Source organism: Anolis carolinensis, unplaced genomic scaffold (assembly GCF_035594765.1).
Source record: "Anolis carolinensis isolate JA03-04 unplaced genomic scaffold, rAnoCar3.1.pri scaffold_8, whole genome shotgun sequence".
Lineage (NCBI taxonomy): Eukaryota > Metazoa > Chordata > Lepidosauria > Squamata > Dactyloidae > Anolis > Anolis carolinensis.
In genome coordinates, this window is record NW_026943819.1 from 1,810,294 (window position 1) to 1,826,432 (window position 16,139).

At 42.0% G+C, this 16,139-nt stretch overlaps 1 protein-coding gene across 1 annotated transcript in view; it reads right to left on the reverse strand.

Moving 5' to 3' along the window:
- Window positions 1-4,135: 4,135 nt before the first annotated feature.
- The window catches only part of pou2af1 (POU class 2 homeobox associating factor 1), a 29,673-nt gene continuing 17,669 nt past the window's right edge, over window positions 4,136-16,139 (reverse strand). Inside the window, exons 2-5 of the mRNA XM_008121081.3 lie at window positions 15,584-15,726; window positions 13,743-13,785; window positions 13,386-13,651; window positions 4,136-9,044 (exon numbers count right to left, since the gene is read on the reverse strand). Coding sequence (XP_008119288.1) covers window positions 8,730-9,044; window positions 13,386-13,651; window positions 13,743-13,785; window positions 15,584-15,726 — 767 coding nt within the window. The 3' untranslated portion in view covers window positions 4,136-8,729. The remainder of the gene's footprint in view (window positions 9,045-13,385; window positions 13,652-13,742; window positions 13,786-15,583; window positions 15,727-16,139) is intronic.

The window sequence follows — 16,139 nt, forward strand, 5'->3', positions numbered from 1 at the left end:
TCAATGGCCTTGCCAAAATGAGGGCACGCATTAGATTCATGTAATACGACAATCTTCGTGCTGAGCCAAAGCAAAGCAGGAAAGCGGCTTCAGGAGCTCCTTTTTGAAGGAACTCATCTCGAATTAAACAGTCATTGCTCCATGCTATGCAATCCTGGGATTTGTAGTTTAGTGAGGCACCCATGTTCTTTGGCAGGGAAGGCTCAAGACGTTGCAAAAGGAGGGTCTCCAAGGTTCAGTGGCACATGAGACTCGAGTCAGTACTAGTCAATGTGAACTTAGAGGTTGATTGCTCAAACCTTGGGTTCATATTCATCATCATCATTATCATCATCATCATCATTTAATTACTTATTAATCGCCCTCCATCCGAGATGCTCTAGGCGATTCCAGGATCTCAGTGTGTTGACTCAGCCACAGCATAGCCAGAGTGAGGATGAAGAAGGGGATTCTGGGTTTCAGATACAAGAGCTAGATGATGGGATGCAGGATGAATGTCAGGAGAATGGCATGGGAATCATACAGGCTGATTCAGAGGCTCGAGAACTGTAGCTTGAGCAGAATGAAGTGTTGACCCCACAGACCATAGATAACAGCCAGCATGACATTCCCATGGGAATTAATGAGCAGGAGATGTCTCAAGCCCCGGTTCAGGTGCAAGATAATGAGGACCTTGAATTATCTAGGGCAGACTGGTTGTTATGGAAAGGAGTTCACCCTCGTAGGAGTGTGAGATTGGCGGGTAAGTGAGAGGCCTCCACAGGAAAGAGAAATGCCTTTCTGGGGTGCTTTTAAAAGTGTGTGTTGGGGAATAGATTTTTGTCAAAGCAAATTCTCGCTTCATCTGAGTGGATGTTTCTGCTTCATGCCTAGAGAATATTTCTGTTCCTGGATCTTTGAAACCTTGTGCCTTTGTTCTTTGGGATCTATCGTTTACTGTTTTGGCTAATGGACTTGTGGATGATTATGGCTTATGAATTATTGGATTTCTATTGACTTTTTTACTGCCTGCTTTGATTTATATCTGCTTTTGCTCAATAAAACTACAAAAGACAATCTCCCGTGTGTGATTGGTGTCTATAGCAAGGTGGACTATTCTGGGGTGCGACACAGTGCTTCCTCCACAACAGGTGCATCTCCCCAAAAGCCCAGTGTTTGAGACTTCAGAGAAGCCGCTCTCGGTCGGTTAGGAGTTAATGCTTATCCGGTGGCACCTGATTGCAGGTACAGGGAAGCCAAGCGCCCATAAAAGATTTCCTCCTGATCCCATCTGCTAAGGCTTGGCTTTGGCACGGCAGCTGGGGAGCGGGGCCACCGCCAAAAGGTGTGCAGTGGGGCCATTCGCAAAAATAACAACAATAATAATATAAAAACAGGGAAGTGATTCGACCCAAGGCTTCACTGGTCACAACAGATTATTCCTCAGGCTTGGGTGAACAGGTGGATGAAAACATTCAAGGTAGAGCTAGTGCAGTTTGACACCACTTAAACTGCCATTGGCTCAATGTGCGGCAAAAGGCCTTTGAAAACTATAGCTCCCAGAATTCAATTGCATTGGGCCAAACAGCATTAATTCTGCAGTGTAGAGGCACCATCAGAAACCTTGCATCAAACGTAAAGGAATCTCCAATGCATTACATACACTGTATCAATCAATCAAATAACCAATCAAGGAGTTAATCAATCAATCAAGAGGTCTGCAAACTATAAATCCTAGCATTCCATAGCATTGAGTCCTGCGAGTTAGTCTCAAACTGCATTCATTACAGTGTAGATGCAGCATCAGAGACCTCGCATCAAATGTAAAGGATCTCCAATGCATCACACACACTGTATCAATCAATCAAATAACCAATCAAGGAGGTAATCAATCAATCAATGAAGAAGTCTGGCACCTCTCCAAACTATAAATCCTTGCATTCCATAGCATCGAAGTAGTCTCAAACTGTACTCATTACAGTGTAGATGCACCATCAGAGACCTCGCATCAAATGTAAAGGATCTCCAGTGCATTACACACACTGTATCAATCAATTAATCAGTCAGTCAAATAACCAATCAAGGAGTTAATCAATCAACCAAGAGGTCTGGCACCTTTGCAAACTATAAATCCTAGCATTCCATAGCATTGAGTCCTGCCAGTTAGTCTCAAACTGCATTTATTACAGTGTAGATGCACCATCAGAAACCTCACATCAAATGTAAAGGATCTCCAATGCATTACACACACTGTATCAATCAATCAATCAATCAGTCAATCAGTCAAATAACCAATCAAGGAGTTAATCAGTCAATCAAGAGGTCTGGCACCTCTGCAAACTATAAATCCTAGCATTCCATAGCCTTGAGTCCTGGCAGTTAGACTCAATCTGCATTCATTACAGTGTAGATGCACCATCAGAGACCTCCCATCAAATGTAAAGGATCTCCAATGCATTACACACACTGTATCAATCAATCAATCAATCAGTCAATCAGTCAAATAACCAATCAAGGAGTTAATCAATCAACCAAGAGGTCTGGCACCTTTGCAAACTATAAATCCTAGCATTCCATAGCATTGAGTCCTGGCAGTTAGTCTCAAACTGCATTTATTACCGTGTAGAGGCACCATCAGAAACCTCACATCAAATGTAAAGGATCTCCAATGCATTACACACACTGTATCAATCAATCAATCAATCAATCAGTCAATCAGTCAAATAACCAATCAAGGAGTTAATCAATCAACCAAGAGGTCTGGCACCTTTGCAAACTATAAATCCTAGCATTCCATAGCCTTGAGTCCTGGCAGTTAGTCTCAAACTGCATTTATTACCGTGTAGAGGCACCATCAGAAACCTCACATCAAATGTAAAGGATCTCCAATGCATTACACACACTGTATCAATCAATCAATCAATCAATCAGTCAATCAGTCAAATAACCAATCAAGGAGTTAATCAATCAACCAAGAGGTCTGGCACCTTTGCAAACTATAAATCCTAGCATTCCATAGCATTGAGTCCTGGCAGTTAGTCTCAAACTGCATTTATTACCGTGTAGAGGCACCATCAGAAACCTCACATCAAATGTAAAGGATCTCCAATGCATTACACACACTGTATCAATCAATCAATCAATCAGTCAATCAGTCAAATAACCAATCAAGGAGTTAATCAATCAACCAAGAGGTCTGGCACCTTTGCAAACTATAAATCCTAGCATTCCATAGCCTTGAGTCCTGGCAGTTAGTCTCAAACTGCATTTATTACCGTGTAGAGGCACCATCAGAAACCTCACATCAAATGTAAAGGATCTCCAATGCATTACACACACTGTATCAATCAATCAATCAATCAGTCAATCAGTCAAATAACCAATCAAGGAGTTAATCAATCAACCAAGAGGTCTGGCACCTTTGCAAACTATAAATCCTAGCATTCCATAGCCTTGAGTCCTGGCAGTTAGTCTCAAACTGCATTTATTACCGTGTAGAGGCACCATCAGAAACCTCACATCAAATGTAAAGGATCTCCAATGCATTACACACACTGTATCAATCAATCAATCAATCAATCAGTCAATCAGTCAAATAACCAATCAAGGAGTTAATCAATCAACCAAGAGGTCTGGCACCTCTGCAAACTATAAATCCTAGCATTCCATAGCATTGAGTCCTGCCAGTTAGTCTCAAACTGCACTCCTTACAGTGTAGATGCACCATCAGAGACCTCCCATCAAATGTAAAGGCCCGGGCTGTGGCGCAGGCTGGTGAGCAGCCAGCCAGCTGCAGCCAGCTGCAACAAATCACTCTGACCAAGAGATCATGAGTTCGAGGCCAGCTCGGAGCCTATGTTTGTCTTGTCTTTGTTCTATGTTAAAGGCATCGAATGTTTGCATATATATGTGTAATGTGATCTGCCCTGAGTCCCCTTCGGGGTGAGAAGGGTGGAATATAAATACTGTAAATAAATAAATAAATAAATAAATAAATAAAGGATGTCCAATGCATTACACACATTGTATCAATCAATCAGTCAGTCAGTCAGTCAGTCAGTCAGTCAAATAACCAATCAAGGAGGTAATCAATCAAGAGGTCTGGCACCTCTGCAAACTATAAATCCTAGCATTCCATAGCATTGAGTCCTGTCAGTTAATCTCAATCTGCATTTATTACAGTGTAGATGCATCAACCCTGCGCCATGGGATCCCCTTTGCATTATACACACTGTATCAATCAATCAATCGATCGATCAGATAATCAATCAAGGAGTTACTCAATCAGTCAAGGCAAAATGCTACACCAAGGAGCATACTCTGTCTTTATATTCACAGAACTATGACATGATTGTGGATGACTGAGTCACAGCACCGTGCAATTGAACCCACAAAGGATTGCAACGCACCATGCGCACCTTCATGCACAGTGAAACATGCTCAGTGTGAACATGCAATGGCACTGTGGGCAGTATTGTGCAACCTTTGTCCTGTAACCCTTCAGAAAAAGACACAATAAATTAGCCTTGTAGATATATTGATAGGGGATTCATAAGTCGGGCCGGTGGAAAAAGGTGGTCACTTTGAGCAACATAAAGAAGGCCAGGTATGGCTGTTTTGGGAATTATTCAAATTTTTCTAGAACGAGGAAGAAGAGCAAAGAGCGTCATTCGCTGGAGGGGTCAAGCAAGAGCTCCCAACGTCCACCTGCGGAGATAAGTGTCCACTTTGCAAGCGATGCTATCGAGAGAGAGAGAGAGACGGAGAATCTCCCAATCGATCAGGAGACGGTGCCAGACGCAAAGAGTCCCAGGAATGAGCTCTTGCCCAACTCCAGGCTCCAGGAAGATAAAGGAAAAGGTGTGTGAGGTCTCTGGACAACCATGAGTTGGAAAGAGACATGTTTCTGGCATTTTATTTGGGTACAAGGGCCCTCTAAGTGATGCCAAACTGCATTCATTCCACAATATAAATCAGGCCTGGGCAAACGTGGGCCCTCCAGGTGTTTTGGACTTCCAACTCTCACAATTCCTAACAGACACAACAGGCTGGGTTGCCTTCGACAACACAGGAAATGGAATCCATAACCCAGGAAGAAACATTGTGTTACATAGTATAGTATAGTGTCCAGATTTAGGGAAGTCTTAGGGTGGATCTACACTGCCCTTTATCCCAGAATTGATCTCAAATCATCTGCTTTGAACTGGATCATAGGATTCTAGGTAAAGATAAAGGTTTTTCTCTGACGTGTCCGACTCTGGGGGTTGGTGCTCATCTCCATTTCTAAGCTGAAGAGCCGGCGTTGTCCGTAGACACCTCCAAGGTCATGTGGCTGGCATGACTGCATGGAGCGCTGTTACCTTCCTGCCGGAGCGGTACCTATTGATCTACTCACACTCTGGGGGTTGGTGCTCATCTCCATTTCTAAGCCAAAGAGCCGGCGTTGCCCATAGACACCTCCAAGGTCATGTAGCCACTGGCATGACTGCATGGAGCGCCGTTACCTTCCTGCCGGAGCGGTACCTATTGATCTACTCACACTCTGGGGGTTGATGCTCATCTCCATTTCTAAGCCGAAGAGCCGGCATTGTCCGTAGACACCTCCAAGGTCATGTGGCCACAGGCATGACTGCATGGAGCGCCTGTGTTACCTTCTCGCCGGAGCAGTACCTATTGATCTACTCACATTTGCATGTTTTCGAACTGCTAGGTTGGTAGGAGCTGGGGCTAACAGCGGGAGCTCACTCCGCTCTCTGGATTTGAACCTGTGAGCTTTTGGTCCACAAGTTCAGCAGCTCAGCGGTTTAACCCACTGTGCCACCGGGGACTCCTGTATGAGTCTACACCACCATATAATCTGGGACGTGCAGATAATCTTATCTAGGATATAGGGCAGGATAGATCCAGCCATAGTCTCACTCTGTTCTGCTTTGGTCAGAAATCATTTGGAATAATCCCGTGTCCCGTTCGAAACGATTGAAATAACAGCAAATGCGGTGTGCAACCATGACTGTGTTTCCCTGAAAAGCCAGGCTCATTGCAACTTCTGCGTGAGGACGAATAATGCCTTTTGCCTCTCCATAAAAAGCCAGGTGTGTGTGCATTTTTTTCCCCCTCCAGTAAATGTCACGGCGAATCAAAGCGGACCCGAAGTGACAAATATTGACAATATCAGTCCGGAACCTGAGAGTTATAAAAAAAAAGAAGAAGAAGAGAAGGTTTCGGGTGGAAGAGAAGGGAGGGAGAGAGGCGAGCTGTCGAGAGGGAGAAGGTGGGCCCCGGAGGTGTATTTTTACAAGAGAGAGAAGGAAGCAGATTCTTATCTCTTTCCCCTTCATGTTTTTGAAGATTCCTGGTGCCAGCCATGACCTTGGCGATGGAGGGATCGGTCTTTGGATAAACATTCCAGATCAGGTCGAAAGGGCCACACTTCCTTTCCAAAATATTGACTTAGCGTGCATTTAGATCAGGCACAGCCTTCAAGGTGTTTTGGACTTCAACTCCCACCATTCCCAGCAGTCACAGGCCTTTTCTTTTCCAGTCCAAAACAACAGGAAGGCCAGAATTTGCCTATGCCTGATCTACACAGAAGACGGGGAAATACTGGGTGCGCTCCTATGCTCAGCATGCTAAAAGGAAATAGAATTACCCTGTCTCCCCAAAAACATTAAAAAAAAGACATCCCCTGAAAATAAGACCTAGTAGAGGTTTTGCTGAATTGCTAAATATAAGGACTTTCCCGAAAGTAAGACTTAGCAAAGTTTGTGTTTGGAAGCATGCCCACTCAGCAGAACACCGGGCCATGCGGGATTGGTAAATGTACGTACCATAGATGGTTTGTGATGACAACTACTGTACAGTCTATATATATAAAAGGGTAATGAAATTTCGGCCTAGGACAAAACAACAAAACTGCATATCCTAGAAACACTAAACTTGGCAGCACAACCCCTCATCCATGCCTCTACGTTCATACAACAAAAAGAAAAGAAAAATAAAGTCCTAATTAGAGGGAGAGGAATAATTGTTTTTATCCCATTGCTGCCAGTTAGAAGGCTAAGCTCCGCTCACTTGGTCTCCTAGCAACCTGCTCAGCCCAGGGGACAGGCAGAGTTAGGCCTCACTTAAGCCTCTTCCACACTACCTATAAAATGCAGATTATCAGATTTTAACTGGATTATATGGCAGTGTAGACTCAAGGTCCTTCCACACAGCTATATAACCCATTTGGAATCTTATATTATCTGCTTTGAACTGGATTATCTTGAGTCCACACTGCCATATCATCCACTTCAGTGTGGATTTTATACAGGTGTAGAAGGGGCCTCATCCACTTCTAAGCAGATCATATACGGTTATAAATATAATGTGAAATGATTACTGTGGTAGAATAATACAGAACAATATAATCTCTAAAACCAGGACGGTAAATAAATAAAGAGCAACACTCTGAAAGCAGGGAAAATGGGAATTCCAGAAAGGAAACAATCAGGGCCAGCTAACACCTCCCAACAAGGCCATTACATGCTAATCAAGGTGCCTAATTGCAGCATTCATACCTGCCACACCGAGACTATTAATTGCTACTCAAACTGACCGACCAAGGATTCCGCAAGGTACAAAGTGGCCAGGCTTTGAGGCTGCAAGGCTATTCACTGCTATTCAACCTGGCCAACAAAGGATTCCCATACGCCACAGCAACGCGTGGCTGGGCACAGCTAGTATATAATAAATGTTCATTTTTTTTGTTCAACAATAAATGTGAATTCTTCTTCACGGAAAAATAAGACATCCCTGAAAATAAGACCTAGCGCATCTTTGGGAGCAAAAATTAATATGACACTGTCTTATTTTCAGTATGGTTACAGGCACAGGAAATACCCCATGTGCCATTTCACAGGGACCACGATGGAGAAAAGTTCCCTTCTTGTTCTTTCTGAGGATGCCTGCCATAGATGTGGGCGAAACGTCAGGAGAGAATACTTCTGGAACATGGCCACACAGCCCAAAGACATACAACAACCCTGTGATCCCAGCCATGAAAGCCTTCGACAACAAACTACTGTACAGTATATAATAAATGTTCATTTTTTTTGTTCAGCAATAAATGTGAATTCTTCTTCACGGAAAAATAAGACATCCCCTGAAAATAAGACCTAGAGCATCTTTGGGAGCAAAAATTAATATAAGACACTGTCTTATTTTCGGGGAAACACAATGTTGGTGTTGAATGAGAGTTTCTCAAAAGTGAGGGAAAAATGGGACGTGTCTACAGAAATGAATAAAGAAATGTCATCTAGGCTTTAAAACAGACACTTACAAGAAATAGGAAAAAGGGAAATTGCCAAAGAGGAATTCAAGCCAATAGCAAGGATAGGGAGACAATCAGAAAGTGTCCAGAGACCGCACACAATATTTTTGAACAGCCTTTGGTTAAAGGGAGAAATAAGGAGAGGGCAGGGCCATTGCATGGAGAAGATAGAAAATGTTATTGTGGGAAAGAGGAAAAGAGGACATACTCAACACCTTCTTTGCCTCAGTCTTCTCCCAAAAGGCAACCTGGAAAAATGGAGCGATGATGCAAGAGAGGGAAAGGCGGCACAAAACAGGTAAAGAGGCAGAATAAGAATATCTGGCTACTCTAAATGGATTGGATGAACGGCCTCCAATGGGGTTGTTGAAAGGACAACTTCCTGAGAATATTCCGGGGACTGTTGAAAAGGAAATAAGATGCATCCTTTTCTGAGGATTTAAAGTCCTTCGACAGGAAGGCTGTTGCTTAAGTCAAAGATGCCGTGGTTCTCCTCTTGAAGGAGGAGCTTCTCCATCGACAGTCCGCCCAGATCTTTCCGGGTGTCCTCCAGGTCTTGGGAGACGGTTTCCGGGACCGACACAGGAAGGGGGAGGAATTGGGGGGCCGGAAGGGCCGAGGAAGCCGCCTGGTATTGTAAGGAAGGAGCCGGAAGAGTGGAGATGGGTTGAGTCCATGGAAAGTAGCTCAGGGGGCCTTGCTGCTCCATCATATCCAAGTGCGGCATGACGGCCGGCGCCGAGGTGGACCTTGCCTAGCGGACGAAACACATCAAATGGTCAGTTGGGACGAACTCTTTGGAACTACAGCTCCCACAATCCCCGTGATCAGCTTCTCAAATCCCCCCGTCAGTAGCGTTCCAATGGGATTTATTTATTTATTACTTATTTATTTACAGTATTTATATTCCGCCCTTCTTTCTCACCCCGAAGGGGACTCAGGGCGAATCACATTACACATATAAGGCAAACAATGCCTTAACATAGAACAAAGACAGAGACAAACGCAGGCTCTGAGCTGGCCTCGAACTCATGACCTCTTGGTCAGAGTGATTTGTTGCAGCTGGCTGCTCACCAGCCTGCACCACAGCCCGGGCCTGTTTTCTCTGCAACTTTTGCAATCACCTCCAAATGAATTTCTAATTTTTCAGTCATGAAGGCATAGCTCACCACAAACCAGCCTTACAAGGATGGGACCATTCCAAGCAGGCCATTAAGTTGCTGTGAATTTTCTGGGCTGTATGGTTATGTTCCAGAAGCATTCTCTCCTGACGTTTCGCCCACATCTATGGCAGGAGAATGTGGGCACGAGACTACACGAGAATTCTGCACAGAATTATTTATTTATTTGCAACATTTATATCCCACCCTTCTCACCCCGAAGGCGACTCAGGGCGGTTTACAAGTACAGTAGAGTCTCACTTATCCAACACTCACTTATCCAAGCCTCTGGATTATCCATCGCATTTTTGTAGTCAATGTTTTCAATACATCGTTATATTTTGGCGCTAAATTCGTAAATATAGTAATTACTACATAGCATTACTGTGTATGGAACTACTTTTTCTGTCAAATTTGTTGTATATCATGATGTTTTGGTGCTTAATTTGTAAAATCATAACCTAATTTGATGTTTAATAGGCTTTTCCTTAATCTCTCCTTATTATCCAACATATTCGCTTATCCAACGTTCTGCTGGCCCATTTACGTTGGATAAGTGAGACTCTACTGTATATATACATACAATATATTATATTATACAACTATATTGCAATGTTATTAGTAATATTGCATATAATATAAATATACAATTATAATAGGGAAATATAATTATTATTACATTGTATTACATCATAATATTATTACAGTAGAGTATCACTTATCCAACACTCACTTATCCAAGCCTCTGGATAATCCAAGCCATTTTTGTCTTCAACGTTTTCAATATATCGTGATATTTTGGTGCTAAATTCGTAAATACAGTAATTACAACATAGCATTACTGCGTATTGAACTACTTTTCTGTCAAATTTGCTGTATAACATGACGTTTTGGTGCTTAATTTGTAAAATCATAACCTAATTTGATGTTTAATAGGCTTTTCCTTAATCTCTCCTTATTATCCAACATATTCGCTTATCCAACGTTCTGCTGGCCCATTTACGTTGGATAAGTGAGACTCTACTGTATTAATATTACATGTATATACAATATATTAATTAATCCCGCTTGCCTAGTTTCCAACAGACCTCACAACCTCTGAGGATGCTTGCCATAGATGTGGGCGAAATGTCAGGAGAGAATGCTTCTGGAGCAGTCCGAAAAACTCACAGCAACTCTGTGACTCCGGCCATGAAAGCCTTCGACAACACAAAGGCCATTAAGGTTCACAACCACTTTGTAAAGCCATTTACTTCCGGCTGCGAAAAAGTCTCCGAAAACTGCATTTTTTAGAGAATAATCCTAGTCTGGAATTAATTCTGTGCAAAATTCTCATGCAATTTGCTTAAAACAGAATATTCTGCGCAGAAAATAATCCCCGAAACCTTGCAACACTCCAAATCTCCAAAATTGCAAGGAGATTTGCAAGGAAATGATGGAAATAAACTTAAAACTAGTGTTCCCAGTAATAATGTTGTTTGCCAAGAGTTTCTCGAATATATTCATATATATTGGAAATCGTTTTGTTCTCTTGGTGAAGAGTGTTGTGCTTTTCTCGACGGAAAGAAACTCACAAGCCGTCAGCTGATAAATTAATGGCCTTGCAGATCCATCTGGAAGGAAATAATCCTGGGAACAAGGCTGGAAGAGAACTGAAATCTATCACCCAGGCTGATATTCAAATCTGATATTCGATATTCGAGAGACAGAACAATGCAATTTATGGCTTTCTTTCATGGCCAGAGTTTGCGAGCGGAGAATCGGAGGCGTGAGACTGCTTGCTTAGGCAAAGCGGAGGACCACGCCGTCCCTCCTGAAATTTCCCAAGGCGTCTACACTGCAGAATTAACACAGTTTGGTGCCACTTTAAAAGGCCCTGGCTCAACACTATGGAATCGGAAAAGTTGTAGCTGGAGGAGACGTCAGGACTCTTTGGCAGAGATTGTCAAGACTTTGTAAAGTGACAGCTCTTAGGAATCCATGGCGTTGAGTCTCAAAGTGGCGTCAAACCGCATTAAATCTACAGTGTAGATGCGCCCCGAGTGGAAATTACATCTCAACTTTGGAGTAAACTGAGGACAAAGCTTGAAAATGGAAGGAAGAGAGAAGCTAAGACATTTCAAAAGTCATTTCCAAAGTATTAATATGCGATCAAGAAACTATAACAATAACAATAAGAATCCTATTAAATTTTTCCAATATACAGTAGAGTCTCACTTATCCAAGCTAAACGGGCCGGCAGAATGTTGGATAGGCGAATATGTTGGATAATAAGGAGAGATTAAGGAAAAGCCTATTAAACATCAAATTAGGTTATGATTTTACAAATTAAGCACCAAAACATCATGTTATACAACAAATTTGACAGAAAAAGTAGTTCAATACGCAGTAATGCTACGTAGTAATTACTGTATTTACGAATTTAGCACCAAAATATCACGATGTATTGAAAACATTGACTACAAAAATGCGTTGGATAATCCAGAACGTTGGATAAGTGAGTGTTGGATAAGTTGAGACTCTACTGTATATACAAACTTTTGTTTATATAACGTATATAGTAAAATAGATACGCTAGCTTGCAGTATTAAATCTGTTTTATTTCTGTCTTTTTCTTTACACCTATATCTATACACTGGGTGCCGTGCCAAAAGATCTCAGCCGGCATTTGGAAACAATAGACATTGACAAAATCACGATCTGCCAATTGCAAAAGGCCACCCGACTGGGATCTGCACGCATCATCCGAAATAATAATAATAATAATAATAATAATAATAATAATAATAATAATAATAATAATACATCACACAGTCCTAGACACTTGGGAAGTGTTCGACTTGGGATTTTGTGATACGAAATCCAGCATATCTATCTTGTTTGCTGTGTAATAATAATAATAATAATAATAATAATAATAATAATAATAATACAGTAGAGTCTCACTTATCCAACGTAAACGGGCCGGCTGAACGTTGGATAAGCAAATATGTTGGATAATAAGGAGAGATTAAGGAGAAGCCTATTAAACATCAAATTAGGTTATGATTTTACAAATTAAGCACCAAAACATCATGTTATACAACAAATTTGACAGAAAAAGTAATTCAATACACAGTAATACTATATAGTAATTACTGTATTTATGAATTTAGCACCAAAATATCACGATATATTGAAAACATTGACTACAAAAATGCGTTGGATAATCCAGAACGTTGGATAAGCGAGTGTTGGATAAGTGAGACTCTACTGTAATAATACATCACACAGTACTAGACACTTGGGAAGTGTTCGACTTGTGATTTTGTGATATGAAATCCAGCATATCTGTATTGTTTGCTGTGTCATAATAATAATAATAATAATAATAATAATAATAATAATAATAATAATAATAATAATAATAATAATAACTGCAAAAGGCCACCTTACTGGGATCTGCACGCATCATCCGAAAATACATCACACAGTCCTAGACACTTGGGAAGTGTTCGACTTGTGATTTTGTGAAACGAAATCCAGCATATCTATCTTGTTTGCTGTGTCATACAACGTCGTTGTGTCAATAATAATAATAATAATAATAGTAATTTTATTTTTATACCCCGCCACCATCTCCCCAGTGAGACTCGGGGCGGCTCACAGATATAAAACAAGCATGCAATGGTATCAAATACAAAAAACTCACAAATAAAATTAATAGGCATAAAAGAAAATCACAGTCATTATAAAACACAGCAATAAAATCGTACAATGGGCTGGTCAAAGTGCACTGAGTGAAACTTGTAAACATGAAGGAAGTTAAGGTGCTATAAGATCATGGGGAGAACCTTAAAAGTGGGGTGAACTCTGTGGCTAGCATCTTTCAAGTTCGGACTGAAACCCAGACCAGATTCACGCCCATCCGGACCCAGGCGAAGATTCGGACTCACCGCCAGGTTGGTGATGAGGGGCTGGGAGGCGTAGGTCAGCACTGAAGAGGTCCCCACCAGTGTGTAACTGGGGCAGACTGGCTGGACGTACATCTCCCCCGTGTAAGGGCAGCTGACCGCTTCGTGCGGCACGTAATCCGGATAGGCCGCCCATTGGGTCAGCGGCTGCAGCGTGGCCGGAGAGGGTTGTGCCAGCCACCCGGAATAGAGCGTCCCATCGTCCACCAGCGGCGAAGCCACGAACTCCGAATCGGCACAGACTTGGCCTGGAATCGGGGAGAAAGCAGTGAGTTCAAGGCGATACAAAGCCAGCAATGCAACGGGATGGAGAAAATAGCCAATTTGGGAAGGCCTTACCTGCCGGCGAATAAGACGGGAGCGATTGATGGGGGAAAAACACCTAAAGGAGGAATGAAAATAAGAATACAGTAGAGTCTCTTACTTAAGGTTCTGGATGACCCAACGCATTTTGGTAGTCAATGTTTTCAATACATCATGATATTTTGGTGCTAAATTCATAAATACAGTAAATAAATAAATAAATAAGATCTTAAGATTGCTTGTTCACACTGTTGGTCAAACCTTGTCTTCAATAATAGCTCTTGAAAACTACCCGTATATACTCGAGTATAAGCTGACCCGAATATAAGCTGATGCACCAAATTTTACTACACACACACACACACACACACAAAATGGGAAAACATTGACTCAAATATAAGCCGAGAGTGGTAAATTTCAGAAATAAAAATAGATACAGTAGAGTCTCACTGATCCAACACTCGCTTATCCAATGTTCTGGATTATCCAACGTATTTTTCTAGTCAATGTTTTCAATATATCGCGATATCTTGGTGCTAAATTCATAAATACAGTAATTACTACATAACATTACTGTGCATTGAACTACTATTTCTGTCACATTTGTTGTATAACATGATGTTTTGGTGCTTAATTTGTAAAATCATAACCTAATTTGATGTTTAATAGGATTTTCCTTAATGCCTCCTTATTATCCAACATATTCGCTTATCCAACGTTCTGCCATCCCATTTATGTTGGATAAGTGAGACTCTACTATCCTATGTAACACAAGTTTTGTTCCTGGGTTAGAAATGCCATTTCCTAATTGGTTCTGTCATAAAAACACTGATTAAACTGCAAAAACTTTGATTCTGCAAGAGGGACATTCTCAACGTTTTGTTCCGTTCCAAGCAAACATCGGTCTGAGCGAAAGCACTGGCCAGAACCAAAGCCTTGGTGCCTTTCCACTGTCCGTATGCAGAGTTGCGGTTACAGCTGCTAAAATGCTTGCTTGGGTATGATGGAGGTTGCAATCCAAAATGGAAAACCCACCCCAAGCTTTTGCACAATCCTAGAATGCAATTTCTCTCCTCTTCATAGGGTAAAGGTAAAGGTTTCCCCTGACGTTAAGTCCAGTCATGTCCGACTCTGGGGGTTGGTGCTCATTTCCATTTCTAAGCTGAAGAGCCGGCATTGTCCGTAGACACCTCCAAGGTCATGTGGCCACTGGCATGACTGCATGGAGCTCTGTTACCTTCCCACCGGAGCAGTACCTATTGATCTACTCACATTGGCATGTTTTCAAACTGCTAGATTGGCAAGAGCTGGGGCTAACAGTGGCCTCTCACGCCGCTCCCGGGGTTTGAACCTGGGACCTTTCGGTCTGCAGCTCAGTGCTTTAACACACTTTGCCACCGGGGCTCCTCTTCATATGAAAGCTTAAAGTTCTAGAAAGTTTGCCAAAGTTGTAGCGGCTCCTCCAGTTGCTCCAGTATGTCCTATCTGCAAGAGATTTGAAGTCCATCCCCAAACTAGAAATATAATAATAATAAGATCTTTTGGTACTTAATAATAATAATAATGAGATCTTTTGGCACTTGGAAACAATAGACATTGACAAAATTACGATCTGTCAACTGCAAAAGGCCACCCTGCTGGGATCTGCACGCATCATCCGAAAATACATCACACAGTCCTAGACACTTGGGAAGTGTTCGACTTGTGATTTTGTGATACGAAATCCAGTATGTCTATCTTGTTTGCTGTGTCATACAATAATAATAATAATAAGCCCAATGCTCCCAGGATGGCACAGCATTGGGCCGTGGCAGTTCGGGTGGTGCCAAACTGCATTAATTCCACGGTGCAGACGCACCCAGAGAGGTCCTCCTTACCGTCGTGGCGGCTGCCGTGGCTCCATTGGCGTTCTGGAGGCTTCCGCGCTTCCTCTTGAGAAGCTCCTTCACCGGCTCTTTGACTCGGACGCCTTGGTAGGGCCGAGGGGAGGGCTGCGGAGGGGGCGGCTCTGGCGCAGAAGCTAAGGAAAATATTATCATTACTATTATGATACTATAGGTTTTCATTGGAGGACAGAAAGATTCCTAGAGAGGACTTTACTAGGTCCTCCGATGCCACTTCCAAGAGAATCCTACCACGGAGTTGCCTGGAGGACCTAGGAAATGCTTAGAAAGACTGTTTTGTAAACAAAGCCACAGATATTATTACTGTTGTACCGTATATACTCAAGTATAAGCTGACCCGAATATAAGCCGAGGCACCTAATTTGACCACAAAAAAAAAAAAAAACTGGGAAAACATTGACTCCAGTATAAGCTGGGAAATTTCAGAAATAAAAAAAGATACCAATAAAATTACATTAATTGAGGCATCAGTAGGTTAAATGTTTTTGAATATTTACATAAAGTTCTAATTTAACATAAGACTGTCCAA